The following is a 26,045-nucleotide window of genomic DNA, read 5'->3' on the forward strand; positions in this document are numbered from 1 at the left end:
CCTTAACACTTCTCAACACTTCATCACTGTTTGGTCCTGGTATGAGCCTGAGCTCTGGGGGGGAAAGAGATCCATCCTACATTCATTCCTTTTTTTTCACTTCACTGGGTAAAATACCCCTTTTGTTAACCGCAGCAAAGTCTAAGATTTGGGCTTTAGGATCGACTGACTATAAATAACAAGAGGTGTTTCCACACGCGGTTCCTTCGGCTGCTCCGGTTTCTTCCCACCGTCGACTGCGAGGAGTCCCGTCTAGGGCAAACCTCCTTCCCCAGAGCCTTGCGCGCGATGATTCCGAGATAGGCTCCGGTTCACCGCAACCCTGTCCAGGACAAGCGATTACTGAAATTCGATGCATGGATGGATGGATGATGGATGATTCCACACGCATCCCGGTCCGCATCCAAGGAGTGTGTCACGCGAGCCCGAGTCGCCCGTTTTCTCGCAAATTCTGCTTCCTAAACTTTTTTTGTCGAAGGACAAGAAAACACGGCCAACATGGAAAGAAAAACATGGCCAACACTACAGTTCCATTGTGTAAAAGTGTACTAACATAAAGATGGTTTAGCCGCCGCGATTTACACCCAATAACTGAAATACGGACACAACCCAGTTGCGTATCTCAAGATATATAACAATTCAGAAAATATTCTCCGTTGACTTGACTCCTTTACTAGCGACAGAGATGATAATGAGGGCTAATCCGACCCTTACTGTCGGACACAGAGGTGTGTGGTCAGATCATCAGCACTCCGAAAAGGGGTTATCCGATTCCTACGCTAATTCCTCATCACAGTCCGAAGGGGTGTCTCTTGGGATGAACGCCGGGGTCTTTACTGACCATTTCAAAGGTCATTTGCATTCGAACTGATTCGGACTTGTCTGCAGGAACACACCCTGAAATGTGGGCGTACGCGCGACACAATCTCGGTGGATGTGCGAACAGAACGCGGTGTGGGATGTCTGATGTCACATTGCTTGCTTTTAATCCGTCATCAGTCATTCCCTTTTCCTTCTTCTTGGGCTCGTTTTCTCCCTGTTCCGCTTTTACAAGACCATCTACACGTGATATTTATTCAGATATTTTTCTTTAAACGGTATTAGCACTATTATCAATTAATGAATCAATCACTGCGCTGAATCTTGCATCAAAGCGACTTACAGTTCATGACTCACAAATACAATATTGCAGCCTGTTACAGAGGTTCGGAGGAGCCGGCTCGCCCAGGCCCTTAACCATTCCCTTACCCCACTGTCCCCACCGTCCCCACCCCCCTGCAGCACTGTACATTTCCTTTTTATGAGGCAATCCAGCACTTAGTCATAGAAGCCATCCCGCGGGGTTTTGTCTATCACTGAATCGGATCATCTACATACGTTCCCTCCAGCTCCAGTGGGGTAGTTTTAATCGAGCATTTTTTCAGTGTTGGTCACTTAAATCATTTCATAGGATCGCTATGATATGAATTAGAGGACACACTGAGTCACTGGCCGACTGTTGCGGGTGAAACCCATAAAAATTAAATGTACTTTCATCGCGCAATTCTAAATGAATCTCTTCCCAGATTCGCAGTAATTTTTTTCAAGACGATTTCTTTTGTCCACATTTGTGCAAACACCCTGCTCAATGCGAGTAAACACCCAGGTGGTTCCCATCATTACATATGAAACGCAACGTCCCGGCGCAGCATCCACACCCACGAAAGTGTTAAGGACCCCTCCGGATGTCGTCCATGGATTCGTGGGAAACAGCACATATATTCACAAAACCTTTACGTATGTATGAAGAGAGCGCGCAGACACCGCGCCCAGCTCAGCTGGCGACAGGTCATTTGCAACGCAGAGGAGATGCTCTGCACCCAGTCTCTTAGCACCTTCCTAAGACCTTTCATAAAGGTGATGGCATTCGTTTTTTTTTTTATCACAATCTGGCATGCATTGTGCCATCTTTGTGCTGTGCACAAATTAACATATCTGTACAAACATGTAATGTCTAGTGTCTATTTTGTATATTGTGTACTTTATACTCTCTATATTTTTTTTTATCTTTTGCTAGCCCACTCTCTACTTTCATTATCTGTGTCTTGTCACTGTCATTCTGTCTGTGCTGTGGAAGTTTCTGTCACAGTTCCTTGTATGTGTAAACATACTTGGCAATAAAGCTCAATAATAAAAACGTTCCTGTTTCCATGTGCTATTACCCCGACTTATTTTAGGCAATGCATCAAAATGTGCCAGATGTGAGGTACAAGCTGACAATAAGTCATTATGGCTAAAAAGAAAATGAAGAGTAAAAACTAAATGCAAAAAGAGTAAAAAGTGTATGCAGAGTTAAAACTTGACATTTTTTAGTGTTAGTCCTACCTTTCGCTACATCTTGATGTTTTTTGGGATGTTACTAATATATAACAAGCATATATATTTTATGATGGAATTCATTTCGCACATGAGGATAACAACACAGAAGTGAAGGTAAATGCCCACATTTGCGATCAGCTGGACAGTGAACTTTTGTATAATGTAAAAAATATACATACATACCTTCTAAACCGCTCATCCCCTACAGGGTCGCAGGGAACCGGAGCCTACCGGGCAACACAGGGTGTAAGGCCGGAGGGGGAGGGGACACACCCAGGACGGGACGCCAGTCCGTCGCAAGACACCCCCAGCAGGACTCGAACCCCAGATCCACTGGAGAGCAGGACCCAGTCCAACCCACTGCACCACTGTGCCCCCCTCATCTAAAACACACACACACACACACACACACACACACACACACACACACTCTTTCAGAACCACTTGTCCCATATGGGGTCACGGGGAACCAGAGCCTACCCAGCAACACAGGGCATAAGGCCAGAGGGGGAGGGGACACACCCAGGATGGGACACCAGTCCGTCACAAGGCACCCCAAGCGGGACTTAAACCCCAGACCCACTGGAGAGCAGGACTGTGGTCCAACCCACTGCGCCACCGCACCCATCTAAAAAATATATAACATAAAAATCTTAGTGCCTCTTATAGTTTTACATGGAAGAGGCCTGTGACAGGAAGATGAAACAGTGTGAAGAAGCTCTCTGCATTGCCACAGGGAAGGGTGTGTTACAGCCATTGCAACAAGGTGAGTGCATTGAAAAAGGCACCGCAGCCTTGCAAACAAAAGAGTTTTTGAGATTTGAGCACAGGTGAGGAAGATACCAAGGTCGCGCCTGCGGAAAGGTCTCTTGCTCAATTCAAAGGTCTGAGCGGGGGAGGCATGACGCTTTGGGTTTCCTGAAGAGTTGCATTAGGTCCTAGTGCTGTGGAGGAATATACAGCAATGTCCTAAAAGGTAAAATAAAATATTTTCAGTGACGTAACAGCTCCCACAAGAGGTATTCCCCTGACTCCATGGAAAATGATCGTGTGGCATCCAAGGACAACCCAGAACGAAGGAACGTTTCATGTTTGAATGAGAGAGGACCATACTCCTCAGACTAATAGCCACATGGATATGGAAGGGGGGGTGGCACGGTGGTGCAGTGGGCTTGACCAGGTCGTGCTCTGCGGTGGATCAAGGGGTCAAGTTATCTTGGGGTGCCCTGCGACAGACTGGTGTCCCATCCTGGATGTGTCCCCTACACCCTGTGCTGCCGGGCTAGGCGCCAGCTCCCTCCGACCCTGTATGGGACAAGCGGCGTCAAATGGTGCATGTGTGTGATATGGAAAGGAACTCAAATACTCAAAGTTAACATACTTAATTGTAAACTGCACCAGGAAAAAATTGCCATGCTCTATGGCTATGGTCAAATTTATTGGGACCCAAGAGATTTTAACGACATCTCTTTAAACAAAAACAAACAGAAAACATACTTCTTATTTAATTAGTTTCACTGAACAAACTGAAGCGGATTAATGGGGGAAAACTTTTAAAATGTTACATTTTTGTGTTTAAAAAAGGCTGGAACACAATTACTGACACTCAGTAATTTAGCTATGCAGCCTGTTAAGATTATAATTGCCTGTGAACTCTTATTGTAAGTACAGAGTTCTAAATCTACACAAACGTGGTGATTTTTAAATCTCAGGTACCTTAAACATTTTTCCCAGTTTAAAACAATTGCAAATGGTGCAGTTGAGTTTTGCGCCCATCATGACACCCTATAAATGTGAATGATGGGACCTACGGTATCATACGCAAAATACTTTTGGTACCTCAAATGTCACACTGCTGCATGCACATGGAGCGTTTTGCAGCAGTTAATGGTAAACTAGCCTTATGGTACGGTATACCATTTTTATGGTATGGTATACCAGCTTAAGCACTCTTTCATTTTCTCAGCACCACCACAGGGTACCAGAGTACCAGCATCCTCAAGGTGTACTACAGTGTACCAGGATAACAGCATCCCCAACATTACTTTAAAATGGCAGAATTCAGTTTGACCAAACATAGAGCCAAGGAAGTAAGATTATTCTAAGCAAGTAACAGAGAAGGCCCTTGGGCAAAGGGGTGGGAACATAAGCCTTTGTGCTGCTATCAGCTGGCAAGGGGTGGTCCAACCCCATGTCTCATTTGACCTCTAAAACTCAACCCCCTCGATGGAGCATCTATTCCGTTGCCCAGGAAAACAGCACAGAGCTCCGCAAAACATATGCCATTACATACATTGTGAACTCCCACTGTTCACCAGCTGCTTTCCACTATCCAATTCTAGACTTGTTTTCCACTTGGAGATGGAGGGTAGATGATCAGAACCTTCATCTACATGTAAGTCTTCACCAGGTAATGGAGGAGTCCTGTGAGTACATCACTGCAGAGTAGTGGCAAGGACGGTTTTGCCAGGCATCCTTTCCCCCTCTGTTGGGGAACACATCACATCTGACATGGATATGACAACAGACAGTGCATATCCTGTTCTTTTGAATACGTTCTAAAGATGAAAATATTGATAGTTACTCAAATCACCATATATAACATGAATATCATTACAGCTTAACAACATATGATTAATAGAAATACATGTGTCACTTTTTGCTTGCCAGGATAATTTCTTAAATAACAAGTAACATTATTAATTACCTTTTACTGGTTATTTTTGGTGAATTGATTGTATTTGCCATAATAATCGCCAAAGATCTCTCATTTACGGTGTAACTGTTCACGCATCGTAATTCCAAAAGCATCCCCACACACAACCTTTATTCAGCCACTACTCTGGCATTGTACTTGCTTATTTGTGTATCTTATAATATTAAAAAAAAAAAAATGGTGGGAGGGTATAGGGATTTGTCTGTCCTATGTTTTATGAACCTACTTGAGCAATGAACCTTGGTGCAGCAAGTGTGGTAGGTAACAAATTAGGTTTACTTGAGAGTCACGTGTCTGCAGCTATGTCTCTTTCTCTTAATGTAATGCATAAATTGTGCTTTTGCTGAGATGTAAGTCGCTTTGGACAAAAGCGTCTGCTAAATGAATAAATGTAAATAATAATAATATAATAATAATAAGAAAACATCCTCTTATTATTATTGTTGTTATTGTTATTATTATAAACGATGTTGATCCTTCATCGTTAAGATTTTAAAACCATTTTATTTAAGCAGAAGAAAACTTGCGTGGAATGAAAATATGGAGATAATATTTTATTCCGTGTTTCCCACCATTTGCTCATGTCGCTCCAGTCTTGGCACCTCGGTGTGAAATGACCTCCGTGACCAAACCTCGGGTGCACCCAAGTACGCATTTGTGGCACACTTTTCGGTGAGGCGCTACCTGCCCTAACCGTTCAACAGCGCAACCCCCCCCCCCCCCCCCCCGGATGTCATTTTCATTCTGAGATGCTTTGGCAACAGTGCGCAGCGAACGTTCTTCGACCACTTCTTTTTTCGAGCGTAGTGTGTAGTATGTATGGTCGGAGGCACTGCGACCAGAGAGACCATGGTTTGTATCCATGACCGTGGTCTTGGAGGTCCGATGGAGGAGCGGCAGACCTTAACACCCCGCAGCGGGCCGCAAGGCACACTTTCCAGAGCTGTAGTGATGCTCCACACATCATAAAGAGTGCAGTCTGGCTAGGAGCCGTGAACGGAGCCATCGTGTCTTTTCTCTCACTTCCACTCCGCACACAATCCACGCTGGGGTTCTGTTCCCACGGGAAAGCTGAGCCATTCCCATCCCCTCTCCCATCGCCACACGTGGACCGGGCGCTCGAAAAGAGAGCAAATTGTGACCGTTTACAGACATGCGACGCTCTCCCAGGCAGCATCCAGGTCCCACTTGCAACAGATTTCCAAGCAACACCGCTTTTCCATGGTTCTCTCAATAGAATAAAGTTGGGTTTTTGCTGTCATTCACAGTGCTATGCGTAAAAAGCGAAACAAAGAAATATTAAGGTCTCTTTTTTTATCTGGGCACCATGCGAGAATAACCCGTGTTTTGCAGACGTGCACCTCATTTAAGCACACGGGTTTGTTACATTTTGATAATTTATTCCTCGCTTTGAGGGGAACGGGCACTGAAGTAACTAGGTGAGAATCAGAAGAAGGTGTCGAGCGAGAAGAGGAAGACTGGAAGGGTTTTATTGATGCTTTTTTACTCGCGCAGAAACGCGCCAAATGCGCGTGGCCAAACTGCCCGGTGGCGCTCGAAGCGCGGGCGAAGTGTGACCACATGTCACCCCCTCGGTAGCAAAGGGGCACAACTGTTTCCCATAAGGTTACTGTGGTATTTCTGCTTATTTTAACAGTCTCGTAGATGTTGAATCAGAATTCTAACCTTAAATTAAGTTCCCCAAGTTCCGTGCCCCTTATTAAAGTGCCCCATGTTACGTTTGTGAATATAACTTATAGTGATCTCACTACAGGCATTCTTTACGACCAAAACCAAACTAGAAAAATGCTAAAAGATTTAGAGAAAAGATATTATTAAAGAATGCATACAGTTTTTATCTTATCTTCGACTTTCCTCATTTTAAGAATTATGCTAAAACATTATGTGTCATGTTGAGCTGCTGTCTGAATTTCCCCTGCAGGGATTAAGAAAGTATCATCCTATTTTATCATAGCTGTTACAGAGCATAACACCATCTAATTGAGATGTATTTAATATTCTGCTTAATGCTCAAAATAACCTGATAGTGTTTAGTAAGGGTGATCTCTTTCACGATGGAATCCACCGACTACTTAATGCAGAGAAGAATGACTCAGGAGACTTCCTAGGTCTTGAAGAATTTTGGAACCCTTTCCTTATCTTTACAGACATAATCTAACGAATAACCAGTCAGGCAGATCTCTCTTAATGGTGCCAAGGTAGAGGGGTTGGAGAAAGGTGGACAGAAGGACCTCAACGTCTTTGTCACCCTCTCAGCCAATGGACCTAGACGAGGTGGGGCGTATAAATGGCCCAGAGGTCCAACCTTCCTCACTCTTTAGTTCCTGTGTGTCCTGAGTGTCCAAGTGTTGCTTCCTCCTCATGGCTATTTCAAGCTCAAGGATCTAGAGGAGGAAAGAAAATATTGTTTTCTTAATTCCACATTTTTCAAAACGAAAATCATGAAGGATTCAAGCAAGAATGATTCAAGGGGAGGTAGAAGGGTGAGTTTTTTGGATAAGGGGTAACTTGCGTAAAAACAGAATCACTGCATTTTTCTTAGCAATACATTTTCTCCCCTTGGAAAATAATTGCTTTTTATAGTGCTGACTATGAAGCCTTTGCTATCTAATAAATCTTTAATATTTTTTATCTTTGAACATTTGTGCGGTAATGCTCTGTGAACAACTATAGCGCAGTCGCATCTTACCATTTCACTTACGCGCGCTCGGCTTTACGCGGACGACCCCGACTCATTCGTCTATTCGTTCGTTACAGTATCGTTGCCGCGTTTCACCGCCTGGGTCCGAATCCGGCTTTGTGTAGCGCCGGAGGGTTCCGCTCAGATCCAAACACGTGTTTCGGGTCAACAGGGAATTCCAAATGACCCGTAGTAGTATGCGTATGTGTGTGAATGAATGTGTGTAGCTGCCCCATGAGCTGGCGTCCCATCCAGGACGCACCCTGACTTATCTTAGTGCCCTGTGCCTGTGGGATAGGCTCCGGACGGCTGGGACCCTCCGCTGAATAAGCGGTTACGCGTAGTAACATGCAAAAACTGACTTCCGCGGTTGGGAAACGCTTCTGAACGCGTGTCGCTGTGACTGAGCTACATTAAACCTCCCGAGTGCCCAGCGATGCCTCCTCAACATGCCTAACTGTGTATAATAGTAATACACAGTAATGTGTATTTTTACTGTATTGTTTAATGTATGCGTAATTAGAGAATTGTTAATAAAGGTTTTTGATGTTGTTTAAGGAACAAGCTTTATATGCTGAAAATCCCGGTTAATGGGCCTACAGAGAGCGGAATATACGCAGTTTTTTACACAAAGGATCATTCCCTCAGTCCACAATGCAAAAAGATTACCTGCCAACGTAGTGATATTAGAGAGACAGAACGCAAGAAGATATGGGATTCTTAATTTTGTCTTCAGGTTTCTGTCTAAAATGAATCCACGAATAAACCGAAAGACAGGTTTTCAAAGCGGTTGAAGGTTTGTCTCCTGATGTTAGAACTTCAGACCACCCTGCCCTCCCTGGATGTTTGTTAATGTTCATGTTGTGGCCATCTCTCCGTCGTTGCGCACTGCGGGTGGCGCTGCTGCCTCGTAGCTCCTGGACTTGGGATCGTGGGTTGCTTCGAATCCAGCTCAGCCTGTACGGTCGCTGCGTGTTCGTCCCGTGTTCTCCTGAGCGCAACCGTTTCCATGCACAGTCTTCTAGAGACATGATGTGTTTCAGGTGAGCTGGTGATGCCGAAATTGCTCCTCGTGTGTGGATGATGGCTGCAGGTAGTTGAGCGTAGTACATGATCTGGCAGTGTAGATGGCCTAAAGAAAGATATATCCGCTGTACTTTTTTTTTTTAAAAGTCAGTGCTGCATGTTGCATTGGTCACATCGGTGACGAGTGAGACAAACCCCGAGAATTTCATGCGTAATGTGTGTAAGTTCTTTGATGGATGTGTCTGAAGGTTATGAAGCCCGTGATAGAAAAGAAGAGGAGAGACAGAATGAACCACAGTCTGGAAGAGCTGAGGACGCTGCTGATGAACCACACGAAGGACACGGTAATTCCACGACGCTCTCCCTGCTGCCGAGCCCTCATCATTATAAATACAGATGCTCCTCGACTAACGAAGGGGTTACGTTCCGATAAACCCACCGTAAGTGGAGAAATCGTAAGTCGAAAAAGAATACTGTACCGCATGTACCGAACATCATAGCCAGCCTAGCCTAGCGTACAGCTGGACAAATTTAAGCAGGAGACGCATGTGACATGATCATGGGGCGTTCAGTGGACATGACGGGCGCAAAACACAACATAAAAAAACGCGTTGAACACAGTGAGTTATTGGTTGTTTACACTCGTTCACGGGATCGCTACAGACTCGGAGACTGAGTCAGTGTGGTTGAGTGGAGGCTGCGGCTCGTTGCCTGTCATCGCCCAGCATCGGGAGAAGGTATCGTACCGCATTCCACAAGCCTGGGGACAGATCGAAATTCAAAATTCCAAGTACCGATTCTACTGAACGCGTATCGCTATCGTACCATCGTAACTTCGAAAAATCGCAAGTCGAACCGTCGTAAGTAGAGGAACATCTGTAATAAAAATGAATTTGACCGAGAATGAAACTCCCACAGCGCCTGCGCAACCCGAAGCTGGAGAAGGCGGAGATCCTGGAGCTGACGGTGGAGTACCTGAGGGGGAGGATGATCGGAGGAGGAAGGGCAGGTAGCGTTTCACACTCTTTCGTGGTCGTGTGGCTCCCCGTGGAGGAGCACTCGTGTTCTGAGTTGCACTGAATCACAGCTGTGATAAATACGCTTAAAGGGGAATATTCCAGAGAATGTCAACTTTATGCACCACCCGTTACAGACACTAGAGTAGGCTCTGACTGTACACATTTTAATAAGATCCATAGAAGTTTTTACTACAATGTAATGTACAATGCATTCACGCCAAATGAATGAAGGAAAAACCAGATTAACATATGATAAAAGTAACACTGTAAAATGTGGCAAATCTTAGCATCTTCAAATCTAAAAAAATTTAACACTGTACTGTTGGGCTCTTCACTGGTCAGCATGTATTTACCGAGTTCTCAGTTTCTGCTTCCTGCTGAGGGTCAAAACCAACTATTTGCACTTCTCGAGAGTGCTGTACTGTAATACTGAACCATGTATTTTCCATTTTACCTGTGGTAAGAAGGTCGGCTCAGGGCAACGCATAAATGTAAAGTTTTTTCCATACAGTTTCCTTGGAAACTCCACCTTTTCTGACTTGCCTTGGCAACTTGGATACTCGTTTGGCTCAAACTTTTTAAAGTCATATGCCAGTTCTTGTGTTGTTTTTAGATGTACCGTATCAATAACTATGGGTGGTGTAGTGGCTAGGCTCATCACCTCATATGTAAGGACATTGTTCTGAATCCAGCTCCTGCCATAGTACTCTTTGGCCAGGTATTAAATTCTTTCATTTAGCTGGCACTTTTCTCTAAAGTGACTTACAATGTTAAGGTACTCACACTGATTTATACAGCTGGATTTTTTTTTTTTTTTTTTTTTTTTTGCACTGGAGCAATTTAGGTAAGTACCTTGCCCAAGAGTATTACAGCTGGAGGTGAAGCTGGAACCTGCAACCTTTGGAGCCAAAGGTAGCAATGCTAACCACTACACTACCCAGTGCCCCTGTAAATTGTGAACTGAATCTGTAAAATTACCCAGCTGTAAAAAAGGGGACAAAAATTGTAAGTATTGCTTATTATACAAACTCACCAATCTAAGTCACCACAGAAAAAGAGTCAAATAAACAAGTAACTATGATATGCTCATGCAGTAGCACTGAAACTGATTTGTTTTGTGTATCTAACCAGTGTATATGTAATTATCATGAATGTCTGTTGTTCTTTTTCTCTTTATCTGCTTCTCTTTATTCCTGTCTTTCCCTAATGTCCACCTTATGACTGTATTCTCACTGCTGATCACTTGTCTGTCATGAATATAACCATATTCTCCACCTTCATCCCACTCGTGACCACTTTTTCTGTGCGTTGTATTATAATTTGTTTTGTGTTTGGGTCTTCTGGCATTCCACTCTGTTCAAAAACTCACAACTTTTCAACTTCCCCAATTCTCTGGCCTCTTGTTCATGTTTTCCTACTCCTTTCCTCTTCATTTTCCCTTGTCACGCTTTGTTCCTTCTTCTCTCCGGTATCTTGTCTGCCCCCTGGTCTTCCTCCCACCTTACAGACCCACTGGGGGGAGGTGAGAGTGGTTCAGCGGAGAGCTCCGTGAACAACCAGAGTGATGGCAGACAGGATCGTGACTGGCCCTTCTTCAGCCCCATCTACATGGCTGGCTACAGGCAGTGTGCTTCCCAGCTCACCAGCTTCATTGACTGTGTCAACCCCTCCATGAGGGAGCGCTTCATGCTAGCTCTGGGGCAGCACCAGGATCCCCAGAACTGCTCGCCTCCCTGGGGAGGGCGGTCTCAGACGTCCCCTGGCGACCGTCCACTGTGGTTCAGTGCAGCAGAGGCACTGCGCTCCATGGAGGATGGGAAGTCAGCAACAAGCCACATGTCCTGTAGGAGACCAGAATCCTTTCCCCATTCCAAGACAGTGGTGCCTTTTTACCCAGCCTCCGCTATGCTTCATCATCATCCCTGGAGCCAGCCAATTGCTCCTCCGTACCCCTCCCCACCGTATTCCATCTCTCCACCTCCTTCCCCATGTTACTCCAATAGCTCACCTACTCTCAGCAGCCCTCCCCCATACCTGTCTATTCCCTGCCATTTCCCCTTCCCCCAAAACTTCTCTCCTCTGTCTCCTAAGTCCTCCTCCACTCCCTCCTCCAATGCCTCCCTTCCAGTTCCTGCTGCCCCCACCTTGGGTCCAATGGTTTCTGTAAGGGCAGGGCTACCTTTCATCAGGCCACCCCATGTTACTCCTCTGAGACGCTCACCAGCTGTGCTTCGATCCCCAGCCAAAAGAGGACAGGGGACTTCTCAACGGCGACAGCTTTTCCCTGAACCAGTCCAGTCGCCGTGGAGACCCTGGAGTTGAAATCCACAAACGTAAATAGAAAAAATGACAAGGGCAAACAACTGACACGCCACTTTAATGAAAGGTAAATGAGGTCCCGGGATGGGGGAAGCATAACAATTTGGACTAGTTGGGAGTCCTGTCCAGAACCGCAGCGGCCCAGGTAAAGTGGAGGCGGAACAGGAAGGGAGACATCAGTAAACTAAGGAGCTTTGAAACACTGAAGCTGAAAACTGCTGTTGACACCATCAATGACTGTCTCTTGAAGCAAGGCAAATCAAAAAGAAACACAAGCTTCTAGAAGAGGCTATTCACGAGCTTTATTAAGTTATTCATATACAGTATTATGTTTAGTGTTTATATTCATTTAAATTAATTCCTTTTGTCTGTGTTTTTTTTTTCTATATTTCTATGTTCGATTGAATGAAAAAGCTGTGTCTTTCAGGTTCTTTCACTAACATTTTGCATATATGCTGAATGAAAATGTACATAGGAATAGAAATATTTATATATTCACCCCGGTGTAAGTTTGTCAGTATTTTATTTCAATAAAGATGTTTATTTTTGTACTTGGGGTCTAATATGTTGTCATTATCTGACACTTACCTTATAAAAAGGCTTCGTAAAACATATGAACTGTTTAATATAATATTGAAAAAGCAGTGGCGAAGCTTGAACATTAAGGTAAACCTTCCAACATTTATACATAGTGTATATGATATGTATTACTGTATGATATCCCAGTGTAAATAGTGTATCTAGCAGTGTAAGTCACCTTGGTGAATAAGGTGTGTGGGCTGATAACGCTCCATAGAGTTAATTGGAAGTCGCTTTGGAGAAAAGTGTCTGCTAAATAAATAAATGTAAATGTTTGTTTCTGAACTGTTCATTCTTTAATTGTGTTAAATCAGTTTTCGTTCCTTTGGGTTTTCATTGCACAGAAATATTTGAACACCGAAAGCTTCATATTTTAAATCCTTGAATCAAATCCTCAAGAAGACCATCAGGTAGCCGCTGTTGGAATTAAACAGTTGCATTTATTTATCTGAAGCCATTCTCCAAATCAGTTTTCAGTGTCAAGGGTTTACATTTATTTACTGATTTATACAGCTGGGCAATTTTAGTAGAGCATTTAGAGTAAGTACCTTGTTCAAGCTGGAGGTTGGATTTGAACCTAAACCCAGCTTTGACCAGCACAATAGCAGGTAAATTGCCCACCTAGACACACACACACATCGTTTAAAACCACTTGTCCCATACAGGGTCACGGGGAGCCAGAGCCTAACCTGGCAACATAGGGCAAAGGGCTGGAGAGGGAGGGGACACACCCAGGACAGGATACCAGTCTGTCACAAGGCACCCCAAGCGGGACTTGAACCAAAGACCCACGGGAGAGCAGGACCTGGTCCAACCCACTGCACCACCATGCCCCACACCCACCTAGACACTTGTTCTGAAAACCGTACTGCTAACAAACAGTAACTTTGCATACATTGTATTATATAGCTATTAAACTGTTCTATTACTCACACATCTCGGTGCTTCTACCGTCCTGCTGAGTTCGAAGTTTGTAAAAGTGGAATATGAATTTTAACACTATCAACAATGTGGAATTTAAGTCAAAACTGCCACACCCGTGCCCCAGTTCTATTCGTCCTGTGATTCTCACCGGCTGGCTTTAGGGTTATGGTTAGGGTTGTGCAATGTCATGTGATTGCAGCAACATCGGGTCCATAACATCTTAAAGCACTCATCCAGCAGAAGACAAGGCGTTTTGCTTTGTGAAGCAGAGTTTTGGGCAGAGCGACTGGGAGTCTTTTCTTCAGGAGCGGTTATTAAATGGGAGAAAACGAAACGACTCTGGTGGGACTCGAACCCACAACCTTTGAATGACCTCACCTAGGCACTATCTAGAAGTCCAACGCGCTATCCATTGCGCCACAGAGCCACACAAAGGGCACTAAAACAAGAACGAAATCGCTCTAGAGACAGGCGTGAGTCAGCAGAAGGAAAGATTGTCGGACAACTCAGTCAGGTTTGTTTGCGAATTTAAATTATTAGCGATATCATGTACTTTCAAAGCAAGAGGTCTCTGGTTCTGAGGATAACACGACGGAATGTAAAGAATGAATGTACGATAAAAGTAGAAAAAATGGCTCGGGAGGGACTCGAACCACAAACGTTTAACAACCTCACCCAGCAGCACCAGTAGAATAATCGAAAATTATACAAAGAGGAGCATTTAACTCATTCGTACATTAAACTCAGGCGACTTTTACCCCTCCTATCCTATATACTGTACATCTAAATTAGATTAGATTCTAATGTAATTATATAGATAAGTTTGTTTGAAAACCGCAGTGTGTTGAATTTCTCGTCGTTCGTGGCTGTGATTGATATCATATTGTTGACAAAATAGAATTTTCGACAACATTTGTCCAGCAAAGATGAGTTATCACCGATGACTGGGAGTCAGGCAGGGGGCGGGGCACGAAGTACAGTACAGTACTGTACTCTGTTTCTTCAGCGGACACGTGGAACGCGCCATCGATCGAACTTTCCTCAGCAGGACAGTTCCCTCGTGGCGGTGACGCGTACACTCGCGCTGGTGACCTCACACGTGCTCAGGTTGAGCTCCGTGTTGTGCTCCTGCTGAAAACTCTGTCGGTCGCCGTAGGTCCACGCCGCTCGCTCACTCCCTCACCTGCTTCAGCTGTGAAGTCGAACTATTCGTTCGACTAACAGCCCAGTGAAGGACAATTAAAGCTCATTTCAAACAAGAACGCGGGGATCTGCGCGCATCTGGGACCTGCTCATGTAAATCATTTTGCACGGATCCCCCCTGCAGCGTGTGAGATCTGCCGTGGAAATTAGACGAGTCTTCCCTCTGCCGACCGAATGAAGACAAGAAGGGGGTTTATAGACGGTCGGTCGGACGCCAGGGGGCGCCACTCCATTGAAACCAAGGGAGTCCTCAAGACAAAGTTGAATTGGCTTTACACTAAGGAAGTGCGGAATTCAGTTCAAGTTTCTGCTGTTATATGTACGTGACAGCTCTTGACGACAGCAAACGATCTGTGTGCCTTTGACTAAGAGCACTTGGTTGAAGTTACCCTCTTAAAGTGCTGCTGTCTTAGAGAGCCTGGGTGGTTGGACAGGACGTGGGTTCGATCGCCACTCAGTCTGTGCGTAGTTTGCATGTTCTCCCTGTGTCTGCATAGGGTTTCCTCCCACAGGCTGTATGATCTTTTTCACATCACTCAGTGTTTCTACAGTATATAACGGAAGGGTTAACTATGTGTCCTATACACACATATATTTGGGTATCTTTTAAAAAAAACTGTAGGAAGGTGATCAGGATGGGGGATGTGGTGGCGCAGTGGGTTGGATGGGGTCCTGCTCTCCAGTGGGTCTGGGGTTCAAATCCTGCTTGGGGTGCCTTGCAACGGCGTGACATCCCATCCTGGGTGTGTCCCCTCCCCCTCTAGCCTTACGCCCTGTGTTGCCAGGTTAGGCTCTGGCTCCCTGTGACCCTGTATGAGACAAGTGGTTCAGAAAGTGTGTGTGTGTGTGTGTGTGTAGGAAGGTGATCAGGATGGTGGGTGTGGTGGTGCAGTGGGTTGAACTGGGTCCTGCTCTCTAGTGGGTCTGGGGTTTAAGTCCCGCTTGGGGTGCCTTGCAGTGGACTGGCATCCTGTCCTGGGTGTGTCCCCTCCCCCTCTGGCCTTACACCCTGTGTTGCCAGGTTAGGCTCTGGCTCCCTGTGACACCCCCCCCCCCCCCCCCCCCGATATGGGACAAGCGGTTTGGACAGTGTGTGTGTGTGTGTGAGATCAGGATTAGTCTATCCTGAGTTTTGTGCACCTACTCAGGCAAAGAATCACAGGTCTGCAACCATGTCTCTCTTTCTCCTAACGTAATGTGCAAATTGTACTTTCTCTGAGATGTACATCGCTTTGGAGAAAAGCATCCGCTAAATGAATAAATGTAAATGTAAATATTGTTAAATATATATTTAACTATATCACTGAAACCTGCAGATCATCAGAAGCAACAGTGAAATAACTGACCTCAGACTAACTGATACTCATCTTGTGCTAGTTGACTACTAAAGTAACTTGAGCACCTAAACACTAGTAGAGCACACACAATTAGAGCCTAAATATGAGCCTTCAAGCATGTTCATGTCATGTATACAGCAATGCTAATGAAGACAGGAATTTTCCCATATAACAGTACAGCATGTGCACCCTCCCCACCGACCCGAAAAGTACATTATCCTTCACATAGCTGCTCGGTTATTTCCCTGCATCGTACTGAGCGCAGCAAAATCTCAAACTATGTAAAAGTGGGCTTTTGATTTAGCTGTTATGATAATGTCACTATTTTTTTCCCCATCTATAACGTTACTATAATCTTATTCGGGCTAAAATATTGAATCAAATATGGAACATGCAAACCTATGTGGTCCTGTATTGCTGGACACTTTGTTGGGACCATTAGTGAAACAAATGATGACATTTAACCCACTCTCTCACACACTTTATTAATAATCCATATAAACTGTACATTGAACAACATGTCCCATATGTATGTAGCAGCCAGCTCCTGCATCACTATTTTATTGTGTAAATATAACAAATTACTCTTGGTATCTGAGCCAGAGCTTGTGGAAACCTTAAGAAATGTCAACAGTTTAGCAAGGTTTAACAAAGTAGCGGACTCTAGATTGATTTCAGGAAAAAATTAAATCTCACTCATTTTCTCTGACAGGGTTGTGGTGGCCTGGAGCCCATCCACTGGGAACAAGGCTGAAAGCAGGGGAAGTGTTGGCCTACACCTTGGACAGGACACCAGTTCATTGGAGGGTAGCCACACACACAAAGGCAATTTAGCAATTTATGAACTGCAAGAGGAAAGCCACATACACACAGGGAGGACATGCAAACTCCACACAAACTGAGCTGGATTCAATCCTGCACCCGAACAGGCCTGGCGCTGTGCGACGGCAGCGCTACCCGCTGCGCCAACATACTCTTTATGTAAATGTTTACACAAAATCCATATGTGTAACTGACATTCATATATTTTTCTCTGCCTTTTTGATATCATGTGCATTTAGTTTCTACAGACAGAGATCATCTGATGTTGAATAATAATAAAAACAAAACAAAACAAAAAACTGTACACGAGACCACGAACGAAGTAGAAAACGGCAACGGGTTGTACACCCCTAATGACGACAAAAAGATGACGCCTATTCTGTCCTGGAAAACTGCATGTCCCATGAGCACGTCAGCGTGCCTCAGGCCCTTGCCCACCACATGTTGAAGAAGCACGTCAGTGGGGGAAGGGAAGGGGCGAAAGTTACTTTATTTCACCCCACAGCTTTCTTGAATTAACGTCCAGATATACAACGTACACGTGCCTCTATTGTTTATGCATAACACTAGTGCTGCAAATAAACCTCCCAATGTAATTTGTTGCGTCAATAAGTAAAAAAAACTGCGAACGTTGTTTACACGGGTATAGGTAGTCCCACCTCACTCCTGATTGTCCGTGTTAAAGTAAGGGTTTTAAATGAACAAATTCACATATTTCATAATGATAATATATAGCTCAGCAATTATCGATCAAGAGACAAACCACCGATTTTTAATTTCTCGGTCATCTTGAGCCGACTCCTCTTTGTGTACAGGCGCATCATCGGACACCTATTGAATAAAAGTGGGGGCTTCGCATGAACTTCCATGGCTGTATTTGATTTGTCGTTTTCGGAAGCCAAAGCCGAGATGGAGCGTCGTGAATGGCCGACTCAAGTGTCAATCGGTGTTTGCGGCGGTCCAGCAGGGGCATATAAAGAGCCCGGAGACGCCAGAACGGTGCGCGAGAGCCAGCGGATGGTCGCAAACTTGTTCATTCACTTGAGACTAGCGCAGTTAAACGAGAGCACAAGCTCCCTGATACACACACTTACACACAGACTGACGAGATTGACTTTTTAAATTAAATTATCGATTTTCTTGGGGGGTGTGTCGTCCCTTTTTATTATTATTTTTTTTTAATTCGTATTATAACGTTTGGTTGCTAGCTACAAATGTGGCTTGCTAACCACGAAACTTAGAGGGGGCAGCGTTGTCAGTCGCCAACTCAGCTGTGTGCTGGTTTTATTATTTTTATTTTTTCTCTCTCTCTCTTGCTGTAGAAAACAGTTCGGGAGGGAGGGCGGGAGGTTGGGTTTGTTCACCAAAAGAGGAGGCGGCGACCAGGCGGTTGTGTTTATCTGTGAGCCTCCCGATACGTCCGTGAGCGACTGTACGCCGATTTTTTTTCTCTCCTTCCGTTAGGCTCGCGCGGCTCATGCATAATTCATGACATCAAGAAGAGTGTGTCGACGGGAGGCGGGGTTATGCAAATAGCGCCGCTCGTCCTCGTAACTCAGCAGGCAAGTTGACGCACGGCACGCCGAAAAGAGGTGGGTTTACGACCTGCGACGCACTTACGTATTTTCGTCAACTTGGCGTGCACTCTCACGCAGAGCTCATGCTTGGGAGGCTGGAGCGTCGCGGCCGAAGGCCGTGCTTAGTTAGCACGGAAATGCTCTTTTCTTCCGTTGCTTGCGTGTTTTTATATACCTAGGCTACATGCGAGTTTTTGTGCGCCACTGAGAATATATAATGCGAATTTAAAGCTCTTTGGGAAAATGAAGGTTACATGCAGTTACATGATGTATGTGTACAGTTATGCTTTTCATGTGTCTGTGTTAAAAAAATGCAGTGTTTGATGCAAATATCCAGACTCAGCTGATAGTTTAGAAACTTTTTGCTCTGATATATTTTGATTAAAAAAATTTGTATTTCATAGATAAATGCCAGCTCCCTCATCAGCGTGTGCAGCGTCCGGTGGAAGATGATAGAGATGTCAGTTGAGAAAGAGACTGTTTTACCAGACAACGGGAGAGTGGACCCGGTGGTTCACCTGCAGCCCCAGCCAAGTGCAGAATGTATTGAGAGCTGCAGCCGTGGTCCTCGGACTGTGCCGGCTGCCCTGGAGACCTCTGGGAGTTCCGACACTCCTTCTGCGGGTGCCGCGGCAACCTTTGTGGGCAGCTTGACACTGACAGAGAAGCAGGCCAGCAACGGAAAATCTACCAGTGACTGTGGTCGGACTGTGAGTATGGAGCTTGATGCCAAGGTAACTGGAGCCCCCTTTCAGCCCAAAAATGGGCTGCAGTCATCTCGGCAACAGCGGCCGCCGCAGCAGCAGCAGCAACAACAACAACATCCACGACAACAGCAGCAAGTTCCGCAGTCGCAGAAACTGAGCAAGCGGCGCAGCACCATGAGCGCGGGGTTCAAGCATCCCGGTTTTGGCAAAAGACGGCGACGAGCCAACTCTGAGAGTGATCCAGTCTTGCCTACCAACTTCCTTCTGGGTGGGAATATCTTTGACCCTCTCAATCTCAACAGTTTGCTGGATGAGGAGGTGAATAGGGCCATCAACGCGGAGACGCCAAAGTCATCCCCACTGCCAGCCAAAAGCCGTGATCCTGTTGAGATCCTCATCCCTCGCGACATCACAGATCCACTGAATCTCAATAGCACCAGATCAGACGCCGGCATTTTGGCTTCACCCATCAAGAGCGGGGGCCGGAAAAGGCACCGCAACCGGCACCACGGTGGAGGGGGCAATGCTGTCATGGCTCTGGCCGACCCCTTGGAGCCAGAGAAGTTTAAGGCCGGTGATGTGTGCTCCACCACATCGAGTGGAGGGGTCTCGTCTTCTGTGCCGCTACCAACAGTCAGTGCCATGGGTGACGGTCTCGTTGCAGAGGCCTTTGGGGAGGGTGCCATTTTGCTCAACCTGACACCTGTTCAAGAATCCCCTAGGCCGTATGAGCTGAACACCATTCTGAACTGCAGGGATGTCATTGTGCCACCCATTCTTCCACGTAGTCACCAGACCCCAGCGGCCCTTACCTCCCAGTCACAGAGCACTGGGGAGTCTGCTTCCTGCTCGGCCTCAGGCAACCATGCATCTCGCTTCCCTAATGCGAGGCAGAGAAAGCGCAGGCGAGCTTCCAGCAAGTCAGAACCTTCTGCAGTTACTCCCAGTCCTTCCATGAAGAAGTGGGGAGGAGAGAAGGGGCAGAGGCCTGGACCCGGGCCAGCGAAGCAGCCTCAGACCTTCCATACACCGGCCAGCAGCACTGGTGTTGGTGTGCCGGTGGGTCGGCCGCAAATTCAAAACCAGCGCAAGCATCAGAAGAAATTCCAGTACGGGAACTATAACAAGTACTACGGCTACCGCAACCCGGGCTGGAGCGAGGACCCACGTATGCGTGTCCTGAAGCCTGAGTGGTTCCAGGGCAAAACTGTCCTCGATCTAGGCTGCAACACAGGCCACCTGACTCTGTCCATTGCCAAAAACTGGCGCCCCCTTCAAATTGTCGGCCTGGACATCGATGGTGCACTGGTGCACGCTGCCCGGCAGAACATCCGCCACTACCTGTCCGAGGTACAGACCCAGGAGGCACGACGGGCAGCACGGGAGGGGCAGGTTGGCACCTGTGGATGGCACAAAGAGAAAGAACGGGTGAGTGAGGAAGAGATGAAGTCAGACAAGCTCATCAAAGAGGTGGACAAGATGGAAGATGGAGAAGATGCAAAGCGAGAAGTTGGAGAGGAAATCGTGAAAGATGCAGAGCTGCCTGTGTTTGTGGAGAGCCGAGATGAACAGGAGGAGGGTACAGAGAAGATGGACGGGAGAGAAAGTAGCAAGCGCTCAAAGGGGCCCCTTGCGGACACAGTGGGGGTGGACCACCCATTCCCTGTCTCCCTGCGCATCTCTAGGGGTCCCATAGCTGCTCCACCTCTCCCTGAGATGCTTCCTGAGAGGCCTGGGGACTTCCCTGGCAATGTGTCCTTTGTGAGGGTGAGCACTTATACTGTGTGTGTTTGAAATAATCATAACATTGCAACTGGGTTGTGTGTTTTGTTTTTGATGATACGTTTTTACATTGTTTGTAGTCTAGTTCTGTTTGCATTGAGGCTGCCAGTTTGTGTGTGTGTTTATGAATGTGTGTAATGTATGTATTTTAGGCATTGATGTGTTACCTCCGTTTTCCCCTCCCAGCCTATTCCGGTTTGTAAATGCTGTGCGAGGCCTGTTGGTTCATCACGCCATTCTAGATGCTTATGAGCTACAGTTGTTTTAAATGATTGCCACACGGGCTGGTTGTTGGAAGATGGTGCGAAGCCATTTGCTCTGCACACGTCTCTGTCAGTCCTTGAGCAAGTCCTGACCTGTTTCCTCCTCTTAATTTTGAAAGGGAACATTTCGATTTGGCCACTGCTGTGTCTCTCTCTCTGTGTGTGTGTGTGTGTGTGTGTGTGTGTGTGTGTGTGTGTGTGTGTGTGTGTGTGTGTGTCTCAGAGCGAACCTATGCACACACTACTTGTTTGCCTATTCCCAGAGGGATGTCCTAAGATATGAAGTGTTGTGTGGCCTGCTTTGTCTCAGCCTCCCCACAGTAGCTTGTGACCCCCAAGCAGAGTGTGCAGCTGTATGTGGGGTGGCTGCTCTTGCTTTGCTCGTGCCCCCCCATGGTCCCACCCCCGACAGCTGGGCCAGAGCGCCATCACAAGGGCGCAGTGTCTGCTGCCGAGCCGCTGGTGTCTTAGCGACACGGTGGGAAGTTGGCGGGTAGCTGACAGAATTCACCACCTTATTGCTGCCCCTTGGGGTGTTTAGTGCTGTTTCTTATCTCAACGTGTTCTCATAGTGTCATTTTACTGTCTAAACTGTGTGTGTTTGTGCGTGTGTCTGTAATAACGAGAGAGATTGTGTGTGGTGTGGGGAGTTGTGTTGGTGCCCTCCATATGCCTGTTAATGTGTCTTTTCTTGATTCTAGCCAAGTTTCGCACACTTCCTCTCTTGCCTGCCAAACAGCTCTTTGTCTAAACATGGAAGGAGCTTGCAGTGTTGCCTCTGTGTGCGAGAATGAGAGAGAGGGAAAAGTTGGTCTTTTTTCGTGAAATGCTTCAGTTGTTATCCATCCAGCTCTTTATATGTGTGATTGTTTCCCCAAAAACTGAAAACAAAGCCGTGTGTGTGTGTGTGTGTGTGTGTTGTTGTTGTTATAGTATGCCTGAAAGGTGTCAGTAGGTGATTGATCAACTTTAACATTTATTTTTTTCCTAATTTGTTATAAAGTATGGTAATTGGTGCACCTACAGTGTGCTTCACAAGCAGTGGTTTTACGGTGCGTGGTGTGTGTGAGAGAAATGATATCCCAAAAAGGAGCATGAGAAAATGAGTTTTTGTTCTTTATCGGGGACCAGTTCAGGCTCCTTTACTCACTGTATAAATATTCACAGCCAGTTCAACTCTCAAGGGTTTCATCTGTGCCTGACAGCTTCTTGGAGGAAAATGTACGGTAGTGTGGTGCACAGGCCTCAAGCAGCTCTGCTGTCAGTGTCACTGTGGCCTGGGGGTGCCACCTACTGGGGGGAGTGCAGAGCGCACCAAGTGTGTATTCTCCAGATTCATACCCCCCCCACCCCAGTTGTCACTATATTGCTTTATCAATCCCCAAAAGCAACCAACAATGTTAGGGCTGTATACTAAGCTTTTTTCCAATTTATCTTTTTATACGGCTGTCTAAAGGCACTACAAATGTGACGGGGGATTCAAACCTATGTTTTTGATTGCAAGGTAATGGCTCTAACCATTGTACCCCCGCCTGCCCCAAATTACAGTGAAACTTCAGTTTCCTGTTAGATGCATCACCTTATTAATGGTTAATGATTTTTTTTTTTTTTGTGCTTTGTGGCCTCGAGCTGTTGTTTGTACGTGTTTTTATTTCCTTATTATATCATAAGTGTTACGATGCATTAAAATGGATTTTGAGGTGCACATCCCCGGACAGCTGTTAATAGGCTATTTGTTTTAGTAATTCACAGTCCAAGAAAATTTAAAGTTTTCTGTACTTTCTTTTCTGGCATTTGGTTTAAAATTAATGACAGGGTGCTTTGTCTCACAAGACCCGTCTTTCCTGTCATTAGAGGTCGGTGCTAAATTTTCCTATTAGTTTGTGCTTCTGGTCTAGAGAGGTTGTATATAGGACATGGACAAGCAATTCCAATTGTCACTTCTAAAGTAGCTTCTGATTTCCACGTGATTTATCATGTAGGATTATCTACCATTTGAGGACATTGTTTTGAGCAGAAGACTAATAGTGGAGTTTTTTTTTTTTTTTTTTTTTTTTAAAAAAAAAAAGCTGGGCTGGAAGATAGGGGTCATCTAACATAAAAGAAAAGGAGAGACAGCAGACCTCTCTGACCACTTCCTGTTCTTCAGGGGAACTACGTGTTGGAGAACGATGCTCTCCTGCATGCACAGAAGCCAGAGTATGACATAATTTTGTGTCTGAGCGTCACCAAGTGGGTGCATCTTAACTGGGGCGATGCGGGATTGCAGCGCCTCTTCCAGAGGGTCTATCGTCACCTACGTCCTGGAGGTCTCTTCATCCTGGAGCCACAGCCCTGGGCTTCCTACGGCAAGCGGAAGAAGCTTACTGTGAGTGAACTGTGAGGGGGCAGAGGGCAAAGGGGAGGAGCTGGGTGCGGTTATTCAGATGGAATAAATTGGCCATGATAAAAGATAAGGAATGTAGTTCAGTTCTTGGAAATTGCAGTTACTGGAAGTACTTGCTTTCAAGCAACTGGCTTACAGGACTGAGATGGATGAATACTCAAAAGAGGAGGTACGGAAAAGACGGGTAATGGGCAGAAAACATATTTGCAGTGAGTACAGCGGAACATATAGTAGGTGTAATTGTTGATCCATGAATTACATTTGCACCCTTGGAGTAATGAATCATTTACATTAGTCTGGCTAGGCTCCATATAACCATGGTCATTGTGTGTGAACGATTGATAATGCTGATGCGAAACCGAACAGCTGGAATTTCAGTAGAATCTAAAAAGACTGATTAAAAGAGTAAAGAATCAGTTTTACGGTGTTCATTTAGGCCTGGGATCTGGCTACACACATGCAGTTGTTTTCCCTCTTATGTGTCTTTATTTTGGTGTGCTGTTTCCATATCCCAGGACACAATTTTTAGGAATTACCATAACATCCGCTTCAGGCCTGACCAGTTCAGCACGTACCTGACATCTGAGGTGGGCTTCTCCAGCTACGAGCTTGTTGGAACACCGAAGAGCTCCTCCAGAGGTCAGTTGGAATGCTTCTTCACCCCCCACCAAAAAAAAAAAAATAAAAAATTGAAGGAAGGTTCTTGTGGTTGTTAATGTGGTAATTAATCAGAAGCATTTTTGTTTTTGTATGTCCCACCCAGGATTTCAGAGACCAATTTACCTGTTCCACAAAGGACCCTCCTCTCAAAGGAAGTGAATCCAGTCCCAGGAGTAGCAGCAAGTCAAAGAAAAACAAACCGCTCACAATAAAGAAGATTTCATCTGCCTAAACACAAGATCTACTGTAACCTTCTCTTTGTGACATCTATTCAGAACATCTGTTTTGGGTGTTTTTAATATGGCCAGAAGTCCTTGGCTCTGGGGGAAAAAGTTCACAGCTGAGGATGAGAATCATATTGAAATATAATATGAAGACACTGAAAGCTAAACCAGCCTCTTGAACTGTTGTTACACTGGTATTGACTTTGGATGAACTTTCAGAGCACATACGTGCATAAAAAAAAAAAAAACCCATACCACCCCTCTGCAGATGTGTTCTGCTTTGCAGTAGTTCTTTTTTTTTTCTCTTTCCAATTGTACAGTTCCTGTGTAAGAAGAGCAGCTGACCCTTTCCTGGTGCAGACATGCCATATTCCTTACATTTCTCTGCCAGAGACTTTCAGTGGTTGAAAGCTCAGTTCAGTGGCACTGCTGTACTGGCTGACATACACACAAACACACCAAGACCTTGGTAACCTGTGGGGGCCAGCACTGTGAGTGGAATGTAAAACTGCTGAAACACACCCCCAGTGCTTTATGGTGTTCCTCTCAAGCCATCTACCACAGATTGAGAGTGTCTGGACTCTGGTCATGGACATTACCCTCCACACGTGTCCCGCACGCCTCCGAGTGGGTGTAGTAGTGTGCTGTGGCCTTGCAGCACAGTGCTGGCCATGGTGCCATCAGGATTGCTCCACACATGACAAGAGGTGGCTTGTAGCTGGTATGAAACTGAAAAGAAATCGCTTTGGAACTTCTCATGCCATCTGTAAAACAACAGCTGTCATATTTTGGGTTTGTTGTGTTAGCGGCTCCAGGTCAGAGGCTGGTAGGTTCTGTCTGATCAAACCTTGACCTGGTCTTTCTAAGGATTGTGATTTATGTGGGCTTCAGATATTCTAGCGCTGCTAACATGCAGTACAGAGGACTGATTTGTGTTTTCATTCTTTGGTTGTGATCCTTTCCAAGAAGCAGGCCTAGGGAATGCGTGTCGCTTCTGGCACAGCATGAGCAGACGAGTCAACTTACAGATGGGGAATTGCTCATGTCGATGACTCTGCCCTTCAGCTTGAGTGTGCGCAAAGTGGGAGTCCTCGTGGTGCTCCCAAGTACTCTTACCAGTGACAATTGTGCAAAATTGGCCAGGTAGAGCAGGGCAACCGGCCCTGTCCTACTGTAATCCAGCAACCTTTGAGGATTTGTTACGCCTTATTCTTCCAAAGTTCAGCTGTTGTTGACAAAACATTGCTCAGAGACATGTAAAACTTTCCCCACATATTGACATTTTTGGAAAATGTTTTACTTAAATGTTCCTCCCCCTACATCCTTCAAGTCAACTGTCACATGTCCAGTTTCTGCACCCCTCAGCATGCAGTATTGTTTCCATAACTCCTCCCTGGTGCTAGGATCATCTAGAACCTTTGGTCTGTTCAAGTGGAGCCGTG

The 26,045-nt window shown here is 45.7% G+C and overlaps 2 protein-coding genes and 1 non-coding gene across 4 annotated transcripts; 2 read left to right on the forward strand and 1 right to left on the reverse strand.

The window, feature by feature from the left end:
- The first annotated feature begins 9,052 nt into the window (after positions 1–9,052).
- Positions 9,053–12,161, forward strand: LOC108920239 (transcription factor HES-7-like). Its single transcript, XM_018728855.1, has 4 exons — positions 9,053–9,145; positions 9,720–9,810; positions 11,328–11,983; positions 12,063–12,161. Exons 1-4 carry the CDS (start codon positions 9,053–9,055, stop codon positions 12,159–12,161), a joined length of 939 nt encoding a protein of 312 aa, XP_018584371.1.
- Positions 12,162–13,976: 1,815 nt separating this feature from the next.
- Positions 13,977–14,069, reverse strand: trnar-ucu (transfer RNA arginine (anticodon UCU)). The gene is made up of 2 exons: positions 14,033–14,069; positions 13,977–14,012 (listed from the first exon to the last, which is right to left on the reverse strand). It is a non-coding gene; the product is annotated as a tRNA-Arg (tRNA).
- Positions 14,070–18,017: 3,948 nt separating this feature from the next.
- On the forward strand, positions 18,018–25,111 carry mepcea (methylphosphate capping enzyme a). Of its 2 annotated transcripts, none has more exons than XM_018729097.2 (5): positions 18,018–18,596; positions 18,986–21,055; positions 23,483–23,701; positions 24,235–24,358; positions 24,483–25,111. In XM_018729097.2, exons 2-5 carry the CDS (start codon positions 19,031–19,033, stop codon positions 24,536–24,538), a joined length of 2,424 nt encoding a protein of 807 aa, XP_018584613.1. In that variant the 5' UTR covers positions 18,018–18,596; positions 18,986–19,030; the 3' UTR covers positions 24,539–25,111. The 2 variants fall into 2 exon arrangements, with proteins under 2 accessions (XP_018584613.1, XP_018584612.1); XM_018729096.2 differs by lacking the exon at positions 18,018–18,596 and adding an exon at positions 18,673–18,850.
- The last annotated feature ends 934 nt before the right edge of the window (positions 25,112–26,045 follow it).

The sequence above is a fragment of the Scleropages formosus genome, chromosome 21 (assembly GCF_900964775.1).
Source record: "Scleropages formosus chromosome 21, fSclFor1.1, whole genome shotgun sequence".
NCBI lineage: Eukaryota > Metazoa > Chordata > Actinopteri > Osteoglossiformes > Osteoglossidae > Scleropages > Scleropages formosus.